The 22,235-nt window shown below is 41.2% G+C and overlaps 1 protein-coding gene across 1 annotated transcript in view; it reads right to left on the bottom strand.

Moving 5' to 3' along the window:
• The window catches only part of DLC1 (DLC1 Rho GTPase activating protein), a 370,991-nt gene that overhangs the window by 191,083 nt on the left and 157,673 nt on the right, over window positions 1–22,235 (bottom strand). The window contains exon 4 of the mRNA XM_065405826.1: window positions 11,810–11,843. Within this exon, the coding sequence (XP_065261898.1) occupies window positions 11,810–11,843 (34 nt within the window). The remainder of the gene's footprint in view (window positions 1–11,809; window positions 11,844–22,235) is intronic.

Here is a 22,235-nt window from a genome sequence, read left to right as displayed (position 1 = left end):
TGTGTGTCCCGGAAGCAGTCACCAGCACCAGTGCCTAGGCGGGGGGGCCACGAGGCTCTGCGCACTGCTCTCACCCACAGACACCGCCCCCTAGCTCCCACTGGCCGTGGTTCCCAGCCAATTGGAGTGCGGAGCCAGTGCTGGGGTGGGGGTAGTGCATGGAGCCCTGTGGCCCCACGCCTAGGAGCCAGACCTGCTGGCCACTTCCGGGGTGTAGCGCGATGCCAGGACAGGTAGGGACTAGCCTGCGTTAGCCCCGCAGCAACACTGAACGGACTTTTAATGACCCGGTCGGCTGTGCTGACCAGAGCTGCCAGGGTCCCTTTTTGACCGGGTGTTCTAGTTGAAAACCGGACACTTGGTCATCCTAGGGGGAGGGGAGGATCTTGTTCAGCTGGCCGAGAGAAAGGGAACAGTGCTCTATGGGTTGTGGGGGGTGAGGGGAAAGAGATCAGAAGCTGCTGCAAAAAGGGGGAAAATGGTTCAGCATGGTGATGCTGACTCATCTCCTGGACCGGAAGGGTTGAAAAGGACCTGCTGTGGGCATTGCACTAGCTGTCCTTTTTTAGGGGGTTTGGGAAGGAATTTTTCCCTTACCACCAGATTCGCCTAGGTGGAGTGGGGGGTTTTCACCTTTCCCACAGCGGGTTCAGGGACGGTTTTGTGGACGTGAGGCATGAAGGGAATTACATAATGCATTGCAACATACAGCCTAAGTGTGGGGCGGATGTCCAGTGCAGGTACTCCACAGGTATGGACTTAGGCTAGGTCTACACTACAGCGGGGGTCCGACCTAAGATACGCAACTTCAGCTACGTGAATACCGTAGCTGAAGTTGCGTATTTTAGGTCGGCTTACCTAGCGGTGAGGACGCGGGAAAGTCGACCGCTGCCGCGCTGCCGCCGACTCCGCTGCCGCCTCCTGCCGAGGTGGATTTCCGGAGTCGACGGCAGAGCGATCAGGGATCGATTTTACCGCGTCTTCACTAGACGCGGTAAGCCGATCCCCGATAAACCGATTGCTACCCGCCGGATCGGCGGGTAGTGAAGACAAAGCCTCACTTACCATGGGTTTTGTACAATAGGGCCCCAACCTAGGTTGGATAATATGAGCACTACTATGCCAATAAATAAATAAAGCTGGTAATAATAGCTACCCACCCAAAATATTATAAGTAAAGTGCTATGTACAATACAGACCAGTGTTTGGAAACTAACTTGTTTTTAAATGATTTTAAAATGATCATTAAATTGTTAAATAAAATGTATCTAAAAATAAATGACAGTTTGCTGAAAATAACACAGTCCTTTCACTCTTCCCATTTTTTGCTGGGACAGAAAATGCTTTAATTATGAGATTTTGAATGTGGTATTATTTAATTGATAGATAAGGCTTATTATGAGACATTTTTATGGTGGATCACTGCACAGTAAAATGTACATTATTAACCTTAAAACATGTTTAAAACACTCAGTTCAGTGTTAATGCATGTTTTTTTTCACACCACACAGATCTCTTTGATAATAAGTACCTTGTCATAACAAAAGTATGTATTGCATTAAAAACACACATTAGGTTTGACACTGAAAGGACAGCTGAAAGATTTAGCGCAATGCCCAGCAGCTGTGAATTGCTCAGATACAGCTCTATACATTTTTATTCCTATCAGGTGAACCCACCTTACCTATAATTATCCAATAATATATTAGGTTTGGTTTGGTTTTTTAAAAAGAGGCATGTTCCCAAGTATCTTACAAGTCAGCTATAATCCCCATACTAAAAATCTTTGTTAATTTATATCTAAGGTTGCTCCCATGATTCATATAATCCTTATATAAACAACATACAAAATATTACAATTACAAAACCGATAAGCATTTACAAGTAGGAAAATTACCAGTTAGAATGCGAACAGAATTACCTGCTCTTGTTTTGCTCAGAAGACAGGGCCTATGATAACTTAATTGAACTTCTCTTTGTTGTCATTTCTAGGGTTCATTGAAAATTATGAAAGAAGGAATGGGACAAATTAGCTACTAGGTGGCATCTGAAAAATATAATATTAACATGTTGTATGGCACTTGTTTTCAAAGCAGTAAGAATTAAATAAAAGTTTTAAAGGATTTTTTTCCCTATTGTTTATCCATATAGCAATGAACTAGTCTTTTCTATTTTGCTTTTACAAACAACCTGAAATCATAAATGAGGCCTCTAAAACCAAACACCCTGGTTAAAAAAGACTGAACAAAGAAGCTGTAGAGATCATTACAAAAAGTCTTATAAAAGTTACACATAGGAAGGAGTTAAAACGGCAGCTGGAGATGGGGTGGAGGGCAGCTGGATAAATAATTCTTAAGAATTTGAAACTCAGAGATTCTGCTTTTTATCACATACATTGGGATTTACTTTAATATCACTTGACTCCTTTTGCAGAGTTTGTATTAACGTTTTGTGGAAGACTTTTGGATCTCTTTCCCATTTTCGTGATAGTCATACTATGTTGTGAGATGTGACAGAACAAGAAAAACATTTCAATGCACAGCCAGACATGGTGTATGTTTTAAAATAATCTGTTGGCAAAATCCAGAAAGGTGAAGAAGTTCAATCAGGTGATGTACCTTACATCAAGAAGACAGATTATGTAAAATGTAGCATCCACTCTACTGTAAATTTACACTTCCTTCTGGCTCCTTGATAGTTAAGTTACATCAATTTAAGCTCCCTCACACATTGGTAAAGTGGGTGCAAGCAGCTGTAAGGAATTATGAGTAAAGTAATGTAACTTACACATGACATCTGAATTTGACACATTCATATTTACTAGACACTAGAGGACAGGTTCTCAACCTGGAACCTTTCTGGTTGTGAATGGTGCTGTCAGGGCCAGCTCCAGGCACCAGCCGAGCAAGCTCCTGCTTGGGGCGACAGATTCTAAGGGGCGGGATTCCGGCCAATCTTAGGGCAACAGGGCTGCCCTATTTTTTTTACTTTGCATCCGGGTCCGGCTGTCCTGCGCCCAGGGGTTTTGGTATTTTTTTTGCTTTGCCTCCGGGTCCGGCCGCCCTGTGCCCTGGTTTTTTTTTTGCGCTTTGCCTCCAGGTCCGGCCGCCTTGCGCCCTGGGTTTTTTGTTTGCTTGGGGCGGCATAAAGTCAGAGCCGGCCCTGGGTGCTGTTGATTTTGTTGACCTGAGATGACTAGCAGCACTGAGTCACTGTTCACACTTTCCAGGAGCTGGAAACCAGCTGGTTGGGTTTTCTGCATTTTTAGAGTACCAAAAGGGAATGGCTCCTCCCTTGAATTTGGGCCATTCCAGAGGATCAGGCAGCAAAAATGACTGTATTATTTTAGTTAGGAATGACTTATGAAGAATACATGACCATGGAATATTTTGCAGGAAAAGAAAGCATTTGCAAGACTTCATGATTCTGTTGATGTCAAACTAACACAAAATCTAAGCACCTTCTATATTTGGGAGAAATTTTAATCCAGATCTGGATCTCAACTCTAACGTGGTTCTCAAAAGCTTATATGCTACTGGGGAATTGGTCATTAGTCAACATTCAAAGGGGTGAAATATAGAGCTGGGCAAAATTTTTAGAATGATTAGTTTATTTGATGAAAGGTGCAGTTTTGGTCGACCCAAAACTATTCACAAATTTGACACAAATAATTTTGTCCATTCACAAAATGGCCAGGAGGTGGAGGCAGTGTGGGCACTACCCCTTCCCTCTCATACCCTTCAGCCTAATGGTTAGGGCACTCACATGGGATTTAGAAGACTCAGGTTCAAATCCTCACTCTGGAACAACCCTGAAATTAATTTTTTTTGATTCACCAAAAATTCCATAAAATGTCAACCTGAAATGATTTATTATGACGATGTTGATATTTTGTAACTGCCACTGAACCAAAAAAAATATTAGTTATTGGCCCAGCTCAGGTCATACGTATCAGACAGTCATCAGGAGGTATGGAGAGCTTGAGACTTCCTTCCTGTTTAGATTAGCTTTTAATATGTCATTTTATAGTCTTTCAGAGGAAGGTGCTGGTCCAGGACAGCACCTTCAACTCCTATGAAAGTTCCATTGAAGATGCTGAGCATCTCTCTCAGGATGAACACAGCATGGAATGTAAGTACAGTAATTATTCACTGAAGCAACTATGGCAGCTAACAATTAACAACACTGCTAAAAAATATCCAAACCCATGTATTATGAAAAGCTTCCAAAAACAATGGTATCAATTATTTCATATTCTTTAAAAAAAGTGTTGTCAGGAACCTCACCATGAAATGCCAGCCTCTAGCAACTAGAGACATCACAAACCTTCTTTCCAGTAATGAGATCACATAAATGTTGTAGAACAGTGAAATACAAAATATGTCCATTAGCATTTATTGATCTTTGGCAGTCATCCATGCAAATTCAAACAGCATTGCTGTAGCTGTTCATTAGAATGACAAGCTGGAAGATGAGGACTGCTCACCTGACATTTTTATCTGGAAAACAAACACAAACTAAAATAATACTGTTGGGGAAAGACTAATGTGTTATCAATTGTAGATGAAAGATTATCTGATAGCCAAGAACTAACCATTCAGTACCTCAAATCAAGTTGTCACAAGGGCAACTGCTACTGTACAACTGCTCTGCTACAAATAGATATGAAATGATTGAAATGGAGGAAGGACTGTTTGAACTCATTCAGTATATTCTATAGTGCCAGATAGAGCATGTCATATAGCCTGCAAATTACTACTATGTAAAAGGTTTCCTCTGACTGGGATACTGATTCATAGATTCATAGATTCTAGGACTGGAAGGGACCTCGAGAGGTCATCGAGTCCAGTCCCCTGCCCGCATGGCAGGACCAAATACTGTCTAGACCATCCCTGATAGACATTTATCTAACCTACTCTTAAATATCTCCAGAGATGGAGATTCCACAACCTCCCTAGGCAATTTATTCCAGTGTTTAACCACCCTGACAGTTAGGAACTTTTTCCTAATGATTTGTAACTAGTAAGTTAACATGTTTTGCTTGGTTTGCAGATATGCAGGAATTCAATGCAATTCAGTCAGCAAGACCCAATTTTTCATGCAGCAGTTATGATCCAAGTTTCAGAATGGCTATGTGATGACACAACTTAAATGACTTAAAGTATGCCAGCTAACAGGTCTTATACAAATAAATTGCAGACTCAGGGCATTTTTGAAGCCATATGTATTAAAAAACTCAACCTGTTTTCTGCAATGAACTTGGAATTCTTCCCCATGTCCAGCCTAAGTGGGTAATAAGATTTTCTGACTTTTGAACACGTATGTAAAAGACAGTATAGTGTATTTTGTTTTTCAGTTAGAGCTCCGATTAGAACAGAATTAAAGTGCTCTCCCCAGCGCGCCAGGCAGTTGGCCTTTTGTGTGTCTTGTTTACTGACAGAAGAACCTGTTGCTACTGAATTTTAAAGTTCTTCTTGCTAAGAGCTCTCACATACAGTCTTGACCCATCTTGTCATCACTCAATCACTTTATATTCTGCAGCTCATCTCACCATGTGGCAGCGCATTGAAGATCCTCAGCTGCCTGACACTGCTGATTAGAGCCTGAGAGGGGAAATGCCCTGCAGTTAAGGTCTCTTTTATCATCTCTGTATTTTTCCTACTTACAGATCAAAGGCTACCAGGGAAATTAACACCCAAGAACACTGAGTCTGTGCTTCATTACACAGTTTATTTACTAAAAGTCTAAAACAGATACAGACAGAGGAAAACTTGGTCATTTTTTCCAAATTCTGCCGTGTCTGCCACAAGAAATTGTTTGATTGCTACATTCTATTGTAATATTAATAGTATTGCATTTGGGGAAAACTCAAAGACTTTCTATTGACCAGAAATTTCAAAGGTAGCATGTGTTTCAGATAGGAATATATATTATATTTTCTTGCCCCTAGAAGCAAAATTATTCCAATGTAGACAAGAGTGGGCTAAGGAACATGTTATATTTGAGAAACATAAAAAGCCAGACTCAGGCACATTTACTTATGCTGAATACTACCCCCACAAGAAGCCCTGTGAATAAAAGGTGGTCCAAAAATCTGCACTCTCTCTGTAGCATTTTTTAGTATTTCAAGTAAAATGGAATATTTTGGTAGTACCAATAACACTATGAACAGTCTATTCACTCTGGCTATTTTAGTTATGAATAATTAAAACCAGAGATGGATCCAAGCAGCAAAATATGGATGTGGATTTCAAAGCCCAGTTTCCTCAGTATTTGGATTGGGCTGAGCTCATACCTAATTACAAAAATATTCTGTTTACATAATAAATAGAGTGCGGCTTATACCCAGGTGAGTAACTCTAAGTTAGGGTTGCTAATCGTACATTGAGCTTAAATACTATATGACAGTTATTATATGTACAGGAAAATTTGATTATTAAAACAGTGAATATTATGGAGTTTCAGCAGGTAAATTCATGAGCAAATCAATATTTATTAAGGCTAGACTGGATCTGGCCCTGATTAAGGGATAGCACAGCACCTCAGGAGGAGCTTGCACTCCAAGGAAGTAATCTGCTCTACTCCTTTCCCAGATGCCAATTACTTTGCCCCTCTTATTGGCTTTGCTCTATTGGTTGCCATGCTATAGGGCCAGAGTCAAGATTCTCCTACTCCTGACCCAATATAGTAGGGATAAAGTGGGGTATCAGGCTTTCCTGCTCCTGCTTTCCCCTCCATGTGTAAGCCAAGATATGAGGCGGCTGTGCAGGGAATATCATATCATCATTTTTTTCTCTGTTTGGGTGTCTTAGACCTAGGCATGATCTAGCCCTTGATGTTAACTTCTGCTTTAAAACCTTTAATTTAAAACCCTTTCCCCATTGATAGAAATGTCAATACGATTAATGGAATCAATCAGAATTCATGGTGCTCTCAAAGCATCCCAGTCAAGGGCTGTTCTGACCAGCAGGCAGGCAGGCAGGCTACTCATTTATAGTATCCTGCTACAGTGACCCCACAATTAAAAGGCTTTCTTCACTCTCCATTGCAAAAACTTTTAACCACTTAAGCCTTCTTGAGTAATAATGTTTTCAGATTATATTTCAACTAGGCTTTAAATTAAACAAACAAACACACACAAACCTAGCTGACAGTTTCTCCTCTATATAAACTAAGCCCTTCTCCTAGCTGGAAAAAATACAAAATGGACAAAATATTTAATGAAATAAGTAACAACTGTGCATAAACACATATAATTAGTGATGTGTGAACTTCCAAAGATTTGACAATTTAGTTCAGTTAAGCACCCGAAAGAACTAATTTTCTGGCACCTTTATAATAGGAAGCCCTGGGAAAACAATTTTTTTAAAAATGAGATTTCCACATTTCTGAACCAGAAAACCTGAAAGAACAGCCTCACTCTGTATTTCTTTATTTCCCTTTCGAGTCCCGGATGAAACCAGGTAGTGCAAACTTGGGAAAAAAGGAACAAATGCAATTTATTATAATAAACTTTTCAGAACGTCAAAAGTGGTTTGGTTTGAGCTGTTGAGTGAAATTTCAAGTCAGTTTTTATTCTACCTGAACCTGTTTACCCTGTATACTGCAATTTTCTGGACATCCTAACACAAAGATACCTATGTAGTTTTTTTTCCTATAATATACTTACAATTTTGGTTTGTTTGTAGCAAAATAAACAAAAGCAGTTTTGTTAATTAATGGAATGAGTAACTGAACTTCAAAGGCTTTTTTATTTTATTTGTAATGTTTAATTGTAAACACATAGACAGTTTTATACTAAGTGGTATAAAAAGCTTTAAGAACATTATTTTTGAGAGGCTGCCTAATTCACTCACGGCTTTATCTCTTGTGATTTATGTGTAACACTGCACTTCTGTGTGGGTTATTGGCAGCGGGGATAGAACCTGTAATCTCGGGATCTTAAAGCATGAGCTTCTATTCCCTGAGCTAAAAGAGATAGCTCCACTGGACAAAGATGAGGCCCAATCACCATTAGAGGCAGACAGAGTGCCACATTGAGTGGAGGGTAGGTTACATATGACTCACTCCCAAATGCATGCCCATTGCAGCTGCTAACAAAACAAGCACAAGCACAATCTGCAAACTAGCTGAAAACAAGGTGAGCACTTCTCCATGCACAAACGCTCCTCTGTTTGATCAAGTTGGTGTTTTGCACATGTGCTAGGTACCCATGTATTTCTGGTAGCCAAAAGTTAATCAGTCACGTTTGGACATTTGGCACTGAATGACAAGAAAGTGCTTTTGTTTGTAAAAATAAATGATAAAAGAAAGAGAAATCCAATATAATATGCTTAAACTCTAATCTGGGGAAAAGGGGAGAGAGGAAATTGTGTATGTTAAGCATGTGTATGTGAGCTACATGCCTCTACAGACTAATTATGGGCCAAAAAGTCTTTCACCTCATGTCTAGTGCAGATTAACAGTGAGAGAAAACATGGTCTTTTGGCTGAAGAATAAGATGGGAAGCCAGAAGATCCGGGATTTTATTTCTGTCTCTACAGCAAACTATTTGTGACCCTGTGCCTCTGTTCCTCCACATAATAAATTGGGATGATAATGCCTCATTATATGATGGCTGTGAGGATTAATTCATGTTTTTAAAGAGATTTGACTGCCTTATACAGGAGGTGCTATATGGTCTATGGTTAAAATATTGTGAATAGTGAACAAAAGTCATTACTATCTGATAGCTGCTAGATAGATTGTTGAAATTAGAAATCTCTTGCGTTACTAAAAGATAAATGTCCACCATTCCAGTTGTCAGTTTATACGCTAGGACATTACCTATGCAGCCACTCATTTGGAAGAGAGGATCACTTCTCTTACCATTTTCTCCACTGCCCTGTCCCCTTCACCCCCTTCCCCTCAGTGTCCCCCTTCCTTCCCTTTAGTGAAACTCCTACCTAAACCCACCAAACAGTGGAATTAACATGACGTTTGCCGCCACCACCACCTCATTGCTCACTTTGCTTGTGTGTTGTACCCCTTTCACGCCCCTGAGTTTGATTTATCTATATAGATTATAAAAACTCTTTAGGGCAGGGAAGAGCTTAATTTGTGCTGGGGTTTGCTGGGGCTCAGCCAGCAACAATTTTCACCTCTTCTGTCAGTGGCATTTAGTGAGGAATGCAATTCTACACTTGCATGGAAAGCATGACCTTTCAAGTATGGCACATATGAGGTCACCTTTCATGTATGGCGCGTATGGGGTCATGTTGCGTGGAGGACATCGTTTTATTCTAGGAACAGTATTATCATTCTTGCTTGAGCCCTGGCCCAACTTTCTTTACAAATTAGGCACTGGGGCAGGGGCTGTCTTTTTGCTTTGTATTTGTAGAGCACCCAGCACAGTGGTCATGGCTCAGTTGTGTTCTGAGGGGCTGGGGCCTTCTCAATTGCCATGACGTTGTCTGTCACTGGCTGGAAAAGAAGGGCATATCTAACTCAGTTTCAGTCTTTTCTCTGAGGGCATAAGGAACTGATCTTGCTTTAAAGTATTTTGGTTTGACACCATCTTGGATATAAATCCTGGCTGTTAAACCTTCCAAAGTCTTAAATCCTTCTTTAAAAACGATTGAGTGAGCATCCAAGACTTCCTGGAGTGCTGGTGTTTTGCTAGGGTCTCATCCAAAAATTTCCAACAATTCAGTTTTAGATCTTGTAACTGATCTTTTTCTAGCAGATTTTGCATTTGTCCCCAGATCCCTAGAACCAGTAACTTTTTTTCCCCCCTTTCCTTTTTTGGCTTTTATATTTTATGGGGCTTAGCACAGAACCTACCACCCAGATAGGTTCTCTGGTGTAGGACACAGGGTCACTACAGTATTCACTAGTGGGCTCAGTCCTGCTTTGCACTGATGCACAGTGGAAACACCGCTCCAGAGCCTGGAGTCCCTTCCAGCTTTCTTTGCATTTTCTTTATTGAATCTGTATGATTTGCTGTAAGTGCAAATGTTGTAAGTTTTTCACTGCTGCTTCTATTGTTGTTCCTATTTCTACTGCTTTGAGCCAGGGTAAGCTCTCCCCTGCCAGGAATTTTCTGTGAATTCTCTCTCATTATTAATGCCATAAACAAATCTGTCCCACAGCATATCCTCTAGGACATTTCCGAATGAACAATATTCTGTTAATCTTTTTAGCTCTGTCACATATACAGTACACTTTCACCTGGCCTCCTCATTCTACTAGGAAACTTGAAACATTCCACAATAATGTTCGGCTTTGATGTGCAGTGCTCTGTTAACCTCTTTTGCAGGTGTTCTAAACTTCTGGTGTCTGAGGTTCTAACAAACTCCTTAAGAGAGAAAGTAGCTTTTATTGCCACAGACACTGAGGAAAATTGCTTTCTTTTTGTCCATTATCTATAATCTCATTTGCAAGAAAACAGTACCGGATCTTTCCATACATTCCTGCATTAAACTCCTCAAGTTTCCCATACACTGCCATTCTTATGTTCTTTCTTGTCACCAGTTTTGTAAGGGCCGCTCAGTGCACAAGGAACGCATTCTACTTACAATACTGAAGGCTGGGAATGTGCTGCTTTATTCAACTATATACAAACACAGTTGTGGGGAAAACACACACTAATTAAAAGAGCAAGTAAGGGAGGGATGGAGCATGACTCCAACTCATACTACTTTGAGTAACCTCTTGATGACCACTTTAATAATAATAATAATAATAACACCACTACCACCACCACCATCACAAAAGAAGAAGTCCTCTTGCAAATTTTACAAGTTATGGGCTTGTTAAATATTAGACATAGTTTTGGGAATTACTATGAACTTTACCAGCTAAAATTGCTAGTGACATCCTGGAAAACCAGCTGCTTTAACCATAGCTTTTCTTTCTGAGCATTGCTTAACCAGCAAGCTAAAGAACAAAAAACAACTGCTCCCCCGCCCCAAAAAACCCACCAGCCCTGAAAATGTCACAAATAAACATCAGAAACCAAACTACAAGTGGTGTCTAAGCATTCCTATGAACATTTGAAAGTCATTTTAATGCTATAGTTAATGGGTGTCAACACAAATTATCAGTAAAAAGAAGTTCAAAAGATACCCACATAAATTGTACTTTGAGTTATATGGCAAGAGGTTTTTTGGGTGCAAAATACTCTACCATTTACAGCAACAATACAGCCAATTCACAATGTCTGGGCACTACTATGACCACTTCTAATACTGCCACATAATCAAATCAGAATAGTTATGGCATTCAGATAGCATAAATACCACAAACTGATACAAAAGTAGTCCCTTAATATTGTAGAGGTGCTTAACTGTTTTTGCACAAGGAACATCTACAATAAAACACTCCAGAAGACCATAATTCCCTGATATCCTCTATTAAGACAGCAAAGATCCAGTCAATGGGATAAATCGTGTTTTCCTAGCTCAGATGAACAGTCCCATCGTCTTCAGTGTTTGTTTATCAAAACTTCAAATACATCACAGTAGCTTTTAACAACAAGCAGAAAGTTAGCATCTGGAATACAAAGGATACATGCAGGTTCATTTGATGCTGTGTAGAATACTTTCAGACCTTTCTGCTAGTGTCATGCACACTATGTGACTCTTGCCCAAAAAGACAGTTCCAGTTCAGTATGCAAAGAGTGATATTCGCACAGAGATTTGTCAAGTCTATAATCTTGAACATTCCATAGTAAGCCTAGTTTAAGCCTGCCTTTTACCACTGGGATAAGTAGCTAACATTCCAGGAAACTAATACAAGAAGAAGAGAAAACAAGTAAATGTTTACTCACCAGCCTTCTCCTTTTCTGAAATAACTGGCATAGCCTAAAAAAAAAAAAAAAAAAAAAAAAAAGAAGGGTTGCATTTAAGAAAAGGTAACAACATTAACTCAAGGATATCATTATTATTGATTTATCTCGATTGTGGTAGTGTCCAAAGGCTCTGAATGGAACTGAGGCCTCTGTGTTGTAAGCACTCTACAATCACACGTGAAGACATAATCCCCACTTCAAATGGCTTATGCTGTCATGTGAAAAAAAAAAAAAAAAAAAGAAGAAGAAGAAGCAACAAATGAGTGGAGAACAAATATAAAGGGAGAATGAAAGTAATGATGTGCCATGATCTTATAGACATCACCACCAATACAGTAAGTGATCTGTAAAATAGGGAATGACTGACTGATTCTGAAGGACAGAGCGGTGAAAACTGCACAGCTGAAAAATTGAGGATAAAATGCTCAAGTCCTTCTCCCACTGAAGTCATCAGCCATTCTGCTAATTACTCCACTGGAAGCAGGATGCAGGCCCAAACATAGGATTTCTCCAAGGCATGATGATTTCTTACTTCTTTAAAACACTTCTCAGTAGAAATAAAAAAGCTGTTGCTGTTCTGGTGATTTTTTAGAATATGAGTATAAGATTCACAGCTTAGTTTGCTTCTTCTCTTTCTCTCACCTTAACACAGAATTAATTAAGAAGAACTTTTCTCCCCCTAAAAATGGGGCCATGACTTGGTTGTTTTTAATATCAACATACTATCATTCACCTTTAATTGTCTCAATCTTTTTGACAAACTGAAACAGCTTTAAGAATATCTCAGATGTTGCAGGAGAAAGATGAGTGAATTATCTAATTTAGAGATCAGTTTAGAGCATATATTCAGAACCACCACGTTAAGGGGATATTTCCACATCTCCTTCAAGCATGTCATTATGGAGCTGGATACTACAGTTCTGACTCAAGAGAAAATCCTACTTCAGCCAATTGAAATGTTGCCCGGGTCAGGACTTCAGGATTGGGGTTGAGATATTTTGCCAATATCTCAGTATTGGAGTGAAATACCTTTAAAAAAAAAAAAAAAAAAAAAAAAGTGGGGAAACTGGGTAGAAGCCAACTTGAAATTTTCAGTTTGAATGGCTGCTTATGGAGATCCTTTGAAATGTGGCTAAATCCCTTAGCCAGTTTTGAAAATCCCAACCCTAATTTTTTTTCTGCTTCACTTTATTTTTTGGTATGATTTCTCGGGTTGTTTTAAAAGAGCCATTTTCTTTCTATACAAAATTTAAAAGAGAAAAGGATATGCACAGTTTATATAAATACATACTACATACAGTGGTAATGGTCATATGATAAATTGTAGAGTCATATGATAACTTTAACGATTCACTGTTGATTGCCTCACCTGCACTCTGCCCACTAGACTATCTGCACTGGGCCTTATTTCCAATATTGCAAAACTCTGAACAGCTACAGTTAGATACAATTTAAAACAACAGCAACGACCTGCCAGAGAAATGTTTCCTTTTTCCCTGTACAAAACTATAATTGTTCAGGTCAGGCACTATTTAAATTTACTCCAGTGACATATTGAAGATATTATCTTGTTCTTTCATAGCTAGAAATGGGAGCTCCATATACCATTTGTGACAAAGTTCCTCCTCTATCTTGGTGGGTCCTGCGCTTATTGGCGGATTTTCTTGCCTCAGAGATTCACCATGTGGGTTGGGGGAACAGCCCAGAGACCTTCCCCTCTGGAAGAACCCACAGTCCAGGTCAGTTGGGAGGTTTGGGGGGAACCCGGGCCCGCCCTCTACTCCAGGTTCCAGCCCAGGGCCCTGTGGACTGCAGCTGTCTATAGTGCCTCCTGTAACAGCTGCATGACAGCTACAACTCCCTGGGCTACTTCCCCATGGCCTCCTCCAAACACCTTCCTTATTCTCACCACAGGACCTTCCTCCTGGTGTCTGATAACGCTTGTGCTCCTCAGTCCTCCAGCAGCACACCCTCTCAGCTCCTTGCGCCTCTTGCTCCCAGCTCCTCACACTCACACCACAAACTGAAGTGAGCTCCTTTTAAAGCTCAGGTGCCCTGATTAGCCTGCCTTAATTGATTCTAGCAGCTTCTTCTTAATTGGCTCCAGGTGTCCTAATTAGCCTGCCTGCCTTAACTGGTTCTAGCAGGTTCCTGATTACTCTAGTGCAGCCCCTGCTCTGGTCACTCAGGGAACAGAAAACTATTCATCCAGTGACCAGTATATTTGCCCTCTACCAGACTCCTGTACCCCACTGGTCTGGGTCTGTCACACATTATAAAGACTTTCCAATAACTACTTTCAATCCTGGAATGTCCCAACATATTACATGTAAAACCTGTGACATTATTATGTACAGAAAAGCTATTTTAGGTAATGTATAGCATTTATTAGGTCCTAAGTGAGGCTGGCTTTATAGTGAAAGGGATATGAAAAAGTAGTACTAATACAAACTCTTTAAAACCCTCTGTGAAATACTTCTAAGGAAATTTTCTTTTAAAAATTCAATACACACACAATACCTTCAGTATACTTGTAGTATATGCAATAGTTTCATACATTCAACTGAACCCCACACTCAAAGTGAATCTGCTAAACTTTGCTTGATTTTGGTGTTATAACCATGGGAAGCCAGCAGGCTTGTCATGGCCTTTACCCAGACTCTGACACTGGCTCACATTTGCATGTTAGCAAACCTTGGAAAAGTGTTAGTTTTTATTGGTTAGAAAATTCCAAAAGAGTTAAAAAGTTGATTGGTTTGGGGTTTTGTTATGAAAATTTCACACAGCTCTGGCAATGATGTCATTAGACTATTTCATGATGGCTTGAAATGACATACACCTCTACCCCGATATAACGCTGTCCCCGGGAGCTAAAAATCTTACCGTGTTATAGGTGAAACCGCGTTATATCAAACTTGCTTTGATCCGCCGGAGCGCGCAGCCCCGCCCCTGCGGAGCGCTGCTTTACTGTGTTATATCCAAATTCGTTTTATATCGGGTCACGTTATATCGGGGTAGAGGTGTACTAAATATCCTAATTATGTCTGGTGAATACACTGCAATGCCTATATTTTGCCCTCAATTCAACACTACTTCAAGCAGGATTTTTCTGAAACATTTAAATCTAAAAGAAATATTGATTTGGTGGGAAACTTCATATTATAGGCTTCATCCTAAGAAAAATATACAGCTTCATTACTAACCATTTAAAACAGACTGATCTTGGAAAGGTTATTCAAAGGATTGGTAGCTGTGCTGGCCCCAGGATATTGCAGAGACAAGTAGGTGAGGTAATATTTTTTTACAGTAGAACCTCAGACTTACGAACACCAGAGTTACGAACTGACCAGTCAACTACACACCTCGTTTGGAACTGGAAGTACACAATAAGGCAGCAGCAGAGACCAAAAATACCCAACAACCCCCAACCTTCCCCCACCCCAAATACAGTGCAGCACTGTGTTAAACATAAAGTACTAAAAAAATAAAGGGAAAGTTTTAAAAAAAATATTTGACAAGGGGTAAGGAAACTGTTTCTGCGCTTGTTTCATTTAAATTAAGACATTTAAAAGCAGCATTTTTCTTCTGCATAGTAAAGTTTCAAAACTGTATTAAGTCAATTTTCTGTTGTAAACTTTTGAAAAAACAACCATAATGTTTTGTTCAGAGTTATGAACATTTCAGAGTTATGAACAATCGCCATTCTCGAGGTGTTCGTAACTCTGTGGTTCTACTGTATTAGACCAACTTCTATTGATGATACAGACAAGCTTTCGAGTTTACACAGAGCTCTTTTTCAGGTTTGGGAAAGGTTACTCAGTCTTTCGCTATAACAGTTCAGTACATGAGGAAGAATGGTTAAACTCTGTATTCCCTCTTTTGAGTCACTCCCTATCAGATTCTGGTTTTGTGTCTTCAGCTCTGCTGGACTGTGGAATGTTTGGGTTAGAACTAAATGAGAATAAATCATAACACCTACTCCAATTATTTAATTCTTATTCACTTTACAACTGTTATTGGTCATAAAGTCATAGAAGTTGGACAAGATGTGCCATTTAGGCCATCCCATTGCTAGTACATGATTGTTCCTTCCAATATTTTTTCAGTCACAATTTATATTATAAGTACCTTTATAAATAGTTGAGAGGCAATGTGGTCCAGTGGATAGGGCACTGGATTGGGAGTCAGAAGACCTGAGTGTTACTAACCGGCTTTGGACAAGTGACTGCCTGTCCTGGTGCCTCTGTTTCCCTTCCCACCCTCTGTTGTCCCATCTGTTTAAAACAGAAAGCTCTTCATGGCAGGGAGTCTCTCACATTATGGCTGTAAAGCATCTAATACAATGGGGCCCTGCTCTCGGTTGGGGCCTCCAGTCACTACTCTAATAAACAATTTCTAAAAACAATTTACAAGGGGTTAATAGATGTTATAACAATTTTTCAGAGGTGAGAGGTGAAACCCTGGCCCCACTCACATCAGTGGCAAAACTCCCATTGACTTCAATCGAGCCAGGGTTCCACCCAAGGAGTGTGATGGTTTTAAGCACATCAGCAGAATGTGCTGTAAATGGTTGTAAGCCATGGTTACAGATAACCCATTGGACTCTATGCTAACAATTGATTAATCAAATATTAAAATGTTAATCAATCATTTAGGAATCCTTCAAACATTCTTTGTAAGAGAACCCTTCATATAAAGTGTAGTGTTTTTTCCAGCTTACTTTTACATGTCCCAAGCAATGGGAATCCACCAATTGTCTTTTGTTTTATTATTAATTATTTGTATTATGTTGGCACCTAAGAAACAGTCAAGGTTCATGCCCCCATCATGCTAGGTGTTGTACAGACACATAAAGAGGACAGGCTCTGCTTCAGAGAGCTTATAAACTACATTGCAAATTATAGTACTGCACCTGAGTGTAATATTCCTCATATATTTTTAAGTTACAGCCAGGGCTCCAGAATGTATGGTAAGGCACACTTTAAACATTCCTATATATTGTACCTAAATCAATATATATCCCATGGGATGCTTCATGTAAATAAAAGACACACACAGGCTGGGGGTGTGGTGGAAGTAGGAGGTAACATTTATCTTCCTTTGTGAGACTATTCTATGATTGAAAAGATCTCACCTTCGGATGTCAAGTATCAGGGGGTAGCCGTGTTAGTCTGTATCTACAAAAACAACAAGGAGTCTGGTGGCACCTTAAAGACTAACAGATTTATTTGGGCATAAGCTTTCATGGGTAAAAACCTCACTTCTTCGGATGCATAGAGTGAAAGTTACAGATGCAGGCATTATATACTGACACATTTTCACCTTAGGATGTATTTCTTCTATTCAGAATCTTCCGTTTCTTAATTATAACAACTCCCTGTACCATCCTAAACAATCCTTGGTGTTTACATCCTTCAGATATTTGTATACAGTTATTACATCCCCCTTTTTCTGTAACATCTAACTTTCCATTTTAATCCACCACTCTAGCATTCCTTCTAATTTGTGTATATGTGTGAGGAATGAACTTCTGCCAGAGTTCAAATTTAAAGACTATGGTGTCTACTTCCACCCTCCATACATATTAAGGCAAGGAGAGGCCATTATGATCATCTAGTTTAATCTCCAGTATAACCCAGGCCATAGAATTTCACCAAGTGCTTCCTGCATTAAACTTATAACTTCTGGTTGAGCTACAGCATACCTTTCAGAAAGGCATCCAGCCATTATTTAAAGACCCCCCCCCCCCACTTCATTCATTTTATTCTCTGGATTCATCATCACTTTTTCTCTGGCAGGGAGAATGAGCAAGGAAGAGTGGAAAGGAGAGAACATGTGGTGGAGAGGAAAGGATGATGCATAGGTAAGGCCCTTCCTTTTCAGTTGTTTTTTAAAAAAATCCCAGGAATTTATCAGTTTATTTAAAAAAAAAAAAAAAGTAAAAACAGGTGAAAATCAGTAAAAACAGATAATGAAGGGCAACGGGCCTGGGAAGGGTGCTCAGTAATCACAGGGCCTGGGAAAGGTTGCCAACTTTCTAATTGCAGAAAACCAAACACCCTTGCCCGGCTTCTGCTCTTCTTCTTCTATGAGGTCCCGCCTCTGCTCACTCCATCCCCCCCCCCCTCCATCACTCGCTGTCCCCCACCCTCCCTCACTTGCTCATTTTCTTTGGGCTGGGGCAGGGGGTTGAGGTGTGGGAGGGGATGCGGGGTGTGAGTTCCAGGAGGGACTTTCGGTGCGGGAGGGTGCTGAGGCCTGGGACAGGGGCATGGAAGGGGTGGGGCTGGGGATGAGGGGTTTGGAGTGCAAGAGGGGGCTCCGGGCTGGGGCATTCAGAGTGCAGGAGGGGGCTCAGGGCTGGGGTAGGGGTGTGCAGGCTCTGGCCAGGCAGCACTTACCTCAGGCAGCTCCCAGAAGCGGCTAGCATGTCCGGCTCCTAGGCTGAGAGGCCATGGGGCCCTATGCGCTGCCCGCGCCCACAGGCACTGCCCCTGGTTCCCGGCCAATGGGAGCTGCAGAGCCAGCGCTTGGGGCGGGGGCAGCGCATGGAGCTTCCTGGCCCACCCCTCCACCTAGGAGTGGGCGGGACATGCTTGCTGTTTCCCTGGAGCTGCGCGGAGCCAGGTAAGGAGCCTGCCAGTCCCACACCAACCAGACTTTTAATAGCCTGGTCAACAGTGCTGACCACAGCCATCAAGGTCCATTTTTGACCAGGGGTTCTAGTTGAAAACTGGACACCTGGCAACCCTAGACCTGGGTGTTGGAGGGGGTAGTCATGATATAACAGTCGGGTGGTCTCATCTGTCGGGAGCCAGTTTCCTGCCTGTCTTGCTCCCCCACTGCGCAGAGGAAGTGGAGGAAGCTGCTCTGAAGAGCTGGGGCAGTAGGACCAGTACTCACAGGGTGCAGCTTTCAGCTCCTCTTTTGCAGAGTCCCTGCCAGCCTCCTCAGCATGCCTGACAGCAAGCAAGGCCTCTCAGGGCTTTCTCCCTGGGGAGCTGGTTCCTTCCATTTTATCAAGGCTCACTGCAGGGGCTCACTCTACCTGTTTTTTTCCTCTCTCTCTTTCTCTCTCCTGGCCTATTGCCTTCCCTTCTCAGGAGAGGATCCCAGGGCCTGGTCTTCCCCTTGGCTTTCTGCATCCCTAATTGGACTCCCCCACACTTCTAAGCCCTTTTTTTTATGATGATCCAGCTCCTCCCAGCTGGGCCTGATAACTAATTGATTCACCACACCCTCCAAGTCTATGCAGGTGAGCTAATTGAGTCCTGAGGCTCCCGATAACCCTTTTGCTGCCAGTGTGGAGTGTACACCCCCCAGGTGCCTAACACGTAACCTGTTTAGGTGCTTTTGAAAATCCCACTAGAGACCAGTCTGCAACTTTTCATGCCAAATACCTTGGAAAATCTGACTCTATGTGTGTCAAATTTTTAGAATTGGTAGATTTCAATCTCTCCCACCTGTTTTTCCCCCCTCCATAGACTGAAAGAGGAAAACTAATTTTCCTTATTTTTCAATTCCCAATTGGATTCTCAACATGAATGAACTAGTCAAAACAAAGAAAATATTCTCTCTGAATCTGTTAGCTAAACTTAAACCAAAAGTAATTAACGCTAGAACTTTTCTGCACAGCAGAAAGTGGAAGTACTTCTGTTTGGAAAAATGTATATGCCAGAATTCAGTCCATTGTAAAGACTGAAAATAACAATGATACTTAATGCAGTACATGACATTGTGTCATATTTATAACGCTTGAACTGACCTTAAAAGTTAAAAATGTTTTCCCCCGATTCTGAATTAAAAAAGAAGCATATTTTAACTCACTAAACTCTGAGGAGGGCTAGTTGATGCAGTATTTTTATTTATTTAAATGATTATAATAAGATTAGGCCTTAAAAATAGATTAAAAATAATTTGAAATTATGAGAAACAGGTTAAATTTTAAAAAGAAAAATTTAATTTAAATTTAAGAATCCAATTAAAAAAAACATTGATTTTTATCCACCCTGTTATCGAGTTTGGCCCATATTTATGAACAGGGGCGGCTTTAGGCCGATTCCCTGGAATCGGGCCCCGCGCCTTAGGTGCCTTTATAATTTAAAAATTTTTTTTTACTCACCTGGCGGCGGTCCGCTCCGGGTCTTCGGCGGCACTTTGGCAGTGGGGGGTCCGCTCCGGGTCTTCGGCGGTGGGGGGTCCTTCAGTGCCGCGGAAGACCCGGAGCTGAGTGAAGGACCCCCCGCCACCAAAGTGCCGCCGCAGACCCGGACCGCCGCCAGGTATTCGAATTGGGCCCCGTAGTTCCTAAAGCTGGCTCTGTTTATGAAGTACTTTGAAGTTCTTCTGAATGAAAAGCACTAGTTAAATGTCGTGTAATTCTAGTGCCTTGAGATTCTTTGCTTTTTATTCTTGATTGATAAGGAAATAAAATGATGAGAGAATTCCATCAAGTTTCTACCTCTCTTACTAAGGGCATGTCTTCACTAGCACTGTTAAAGCACTGTAGTCGCGGCATAGTGCAGCGCTATAAAAAACCCACCTTCACGAGGGAAATAGCTACAAGCGCTGGGAGCGCGGCTGAAACTTGCAGCGCTCAGGGGGGTGTTTTTTCACCCCCATAAGCGAGAAAGTTGCAGTGCTGCAAAGTGCCAGTGTAGACAAGCCCTAATAGAGGACAAAACACCAAGTAAGCATAGTGTTATCTCCCTAAAAAGTAAAATAATACAAACAGTGAGTAAATCTAGTTCCAGCAATTTCTCAGACAATTCTACTAAGGTTGAGCTTTTTCTTAACACAGCTACATATGCTGCTTACATGCTGCACAGTGGGATAACATGACTTATTGTTACTTAGGAAGAAGCAACAGAGGGTCCTGTGGCACCTTTAAGACTCACAGAAGTATTGGAGCATAAGCTTTCGTGGGTGAATGCCCACTTCATCAGACGCAAATGCCCACTTCATCACTTGCGTCTGATGAAGTGGGCATTCACCCACGAAAGCTTATGCTCCAATACTTCTGTGAGTCTTAAAGGTGCCACAGGACCCTCTGTTGCTTTTTACAGATTCAGACTAACGTGGCTACCCCTCTGATACTTGTTACTTAGGAGAAATGCTCGCACCACAAGTGCAGTTTTGAATTCACTGGTGACTTTCTTTAATTATTTCCATATGTCATAAATAAACTGCATTCCCAGGAAGTGATTTAACATTTCTGGCAAAGGAGCAATTAAATGGGATTTTCCTGGTAGTCCAGATGGGTCCACTGTAATGTCACATTATTCCTAACTTCTCACTCCTCGTGGAACAAAGGAACTCCACTAATAATTTCCACACAATCAAACAACACCTTTTTTTTTTTTTTTAAACTTCCAAGACTTTTGTACCCCTCACTATTTGATCTGAGCATCAGGATCCAAACAAAAATCCCTAACCACTTAAAATAGTCACTTTATTATTTTGTTAATACATTTTACAAGAACACTAAGGGCAGGTCTACACTTACTTCCTGGTCCGGCCGTAAGCAATAGATCTTCTGGGATCGATTTATCGCGTCTTGTCTAGACGCGATAAATCGATCCCGATCGATCCCGGAAGTGCTCGCCGTCGACGCCGGTACTCCAGCTCGGTGAGAGGAGTACGCGGCATCGATGGGGGAGCCTGCCTGCCGCGTCTGGACCTGCAGTAAGTTCGAACTAAGGTACTTTGAATTCAGCTACATTATTAACGTAGCTGAATTTGCGTACCTTAGTTCGAAGTGGGGGGTTAGTGTGGACCAGGCCTAAGAACAGGACTGCTTTAGAAATGTAACCAGGGAATTAAAAGAATACAGGACTGGAAGAGGCCTCCTGAGTTGTCAAGACCAGTCTCCTGCTATCACAGGCAACCCGGTCATGTAACCCCATTCATAAAACTATCAAGCTCCATCTTAAAACTATGTATGGCTTGCATAAAAAACACCTGCTGGAATGAATATACTCAAGATTTTGTTCACCACTGGACAGCAAGCTATATGAGCCTGGGAAAGGCTGACTTTGAAATCTCTTCTTCGAATTGTAGCACATCCACGTGTGTTGTATTGGGTCTCCACTCTATGTAATGTGTTACATCTGTACACGGTGACTGCAAAGTGGGGCTAAAATGCTACTATTCTGATCCAGCAGCATTTTACACTCACTTTACTCTTGCTTTGCACAGATTTAAATAACACTACAAAATGCAACACAGTGGAGATTCTTTAAATTCTTACTAATCTAGGGCTAAATTGTGACTCCCAGAGGCAGTGGAGTGCTAGGTGGGGTAGCTGCAGTATCTGACCTGTGGTGGAGGGAAGCATTATCTCTGCATAGGGTATTGTGTTACTCCTTTTGATCCAAGCAGATAGTAAAAATTCAGCATCCAGCAG

This window comes from Emys orbicularis, chromosome 5, assembly GCF_028017835.1.
Source record: "Emys orbicularis isolate rEmyOrb1 chromosome 5, rEmyOrb1.hap1, whole genome shotgun sequence".
NCBI classification, from domain to species: domain Eukaryota; kingdom Metazoa; phylum Chordata; order Testudines; family Emydidae; genus Emys; species Emys orbicularis.
The sequence above is the reverse complement of the archived record's forward strand: the minus strand, read 5'-3'. Positions and strand labels throughout refer to the sequence as shown.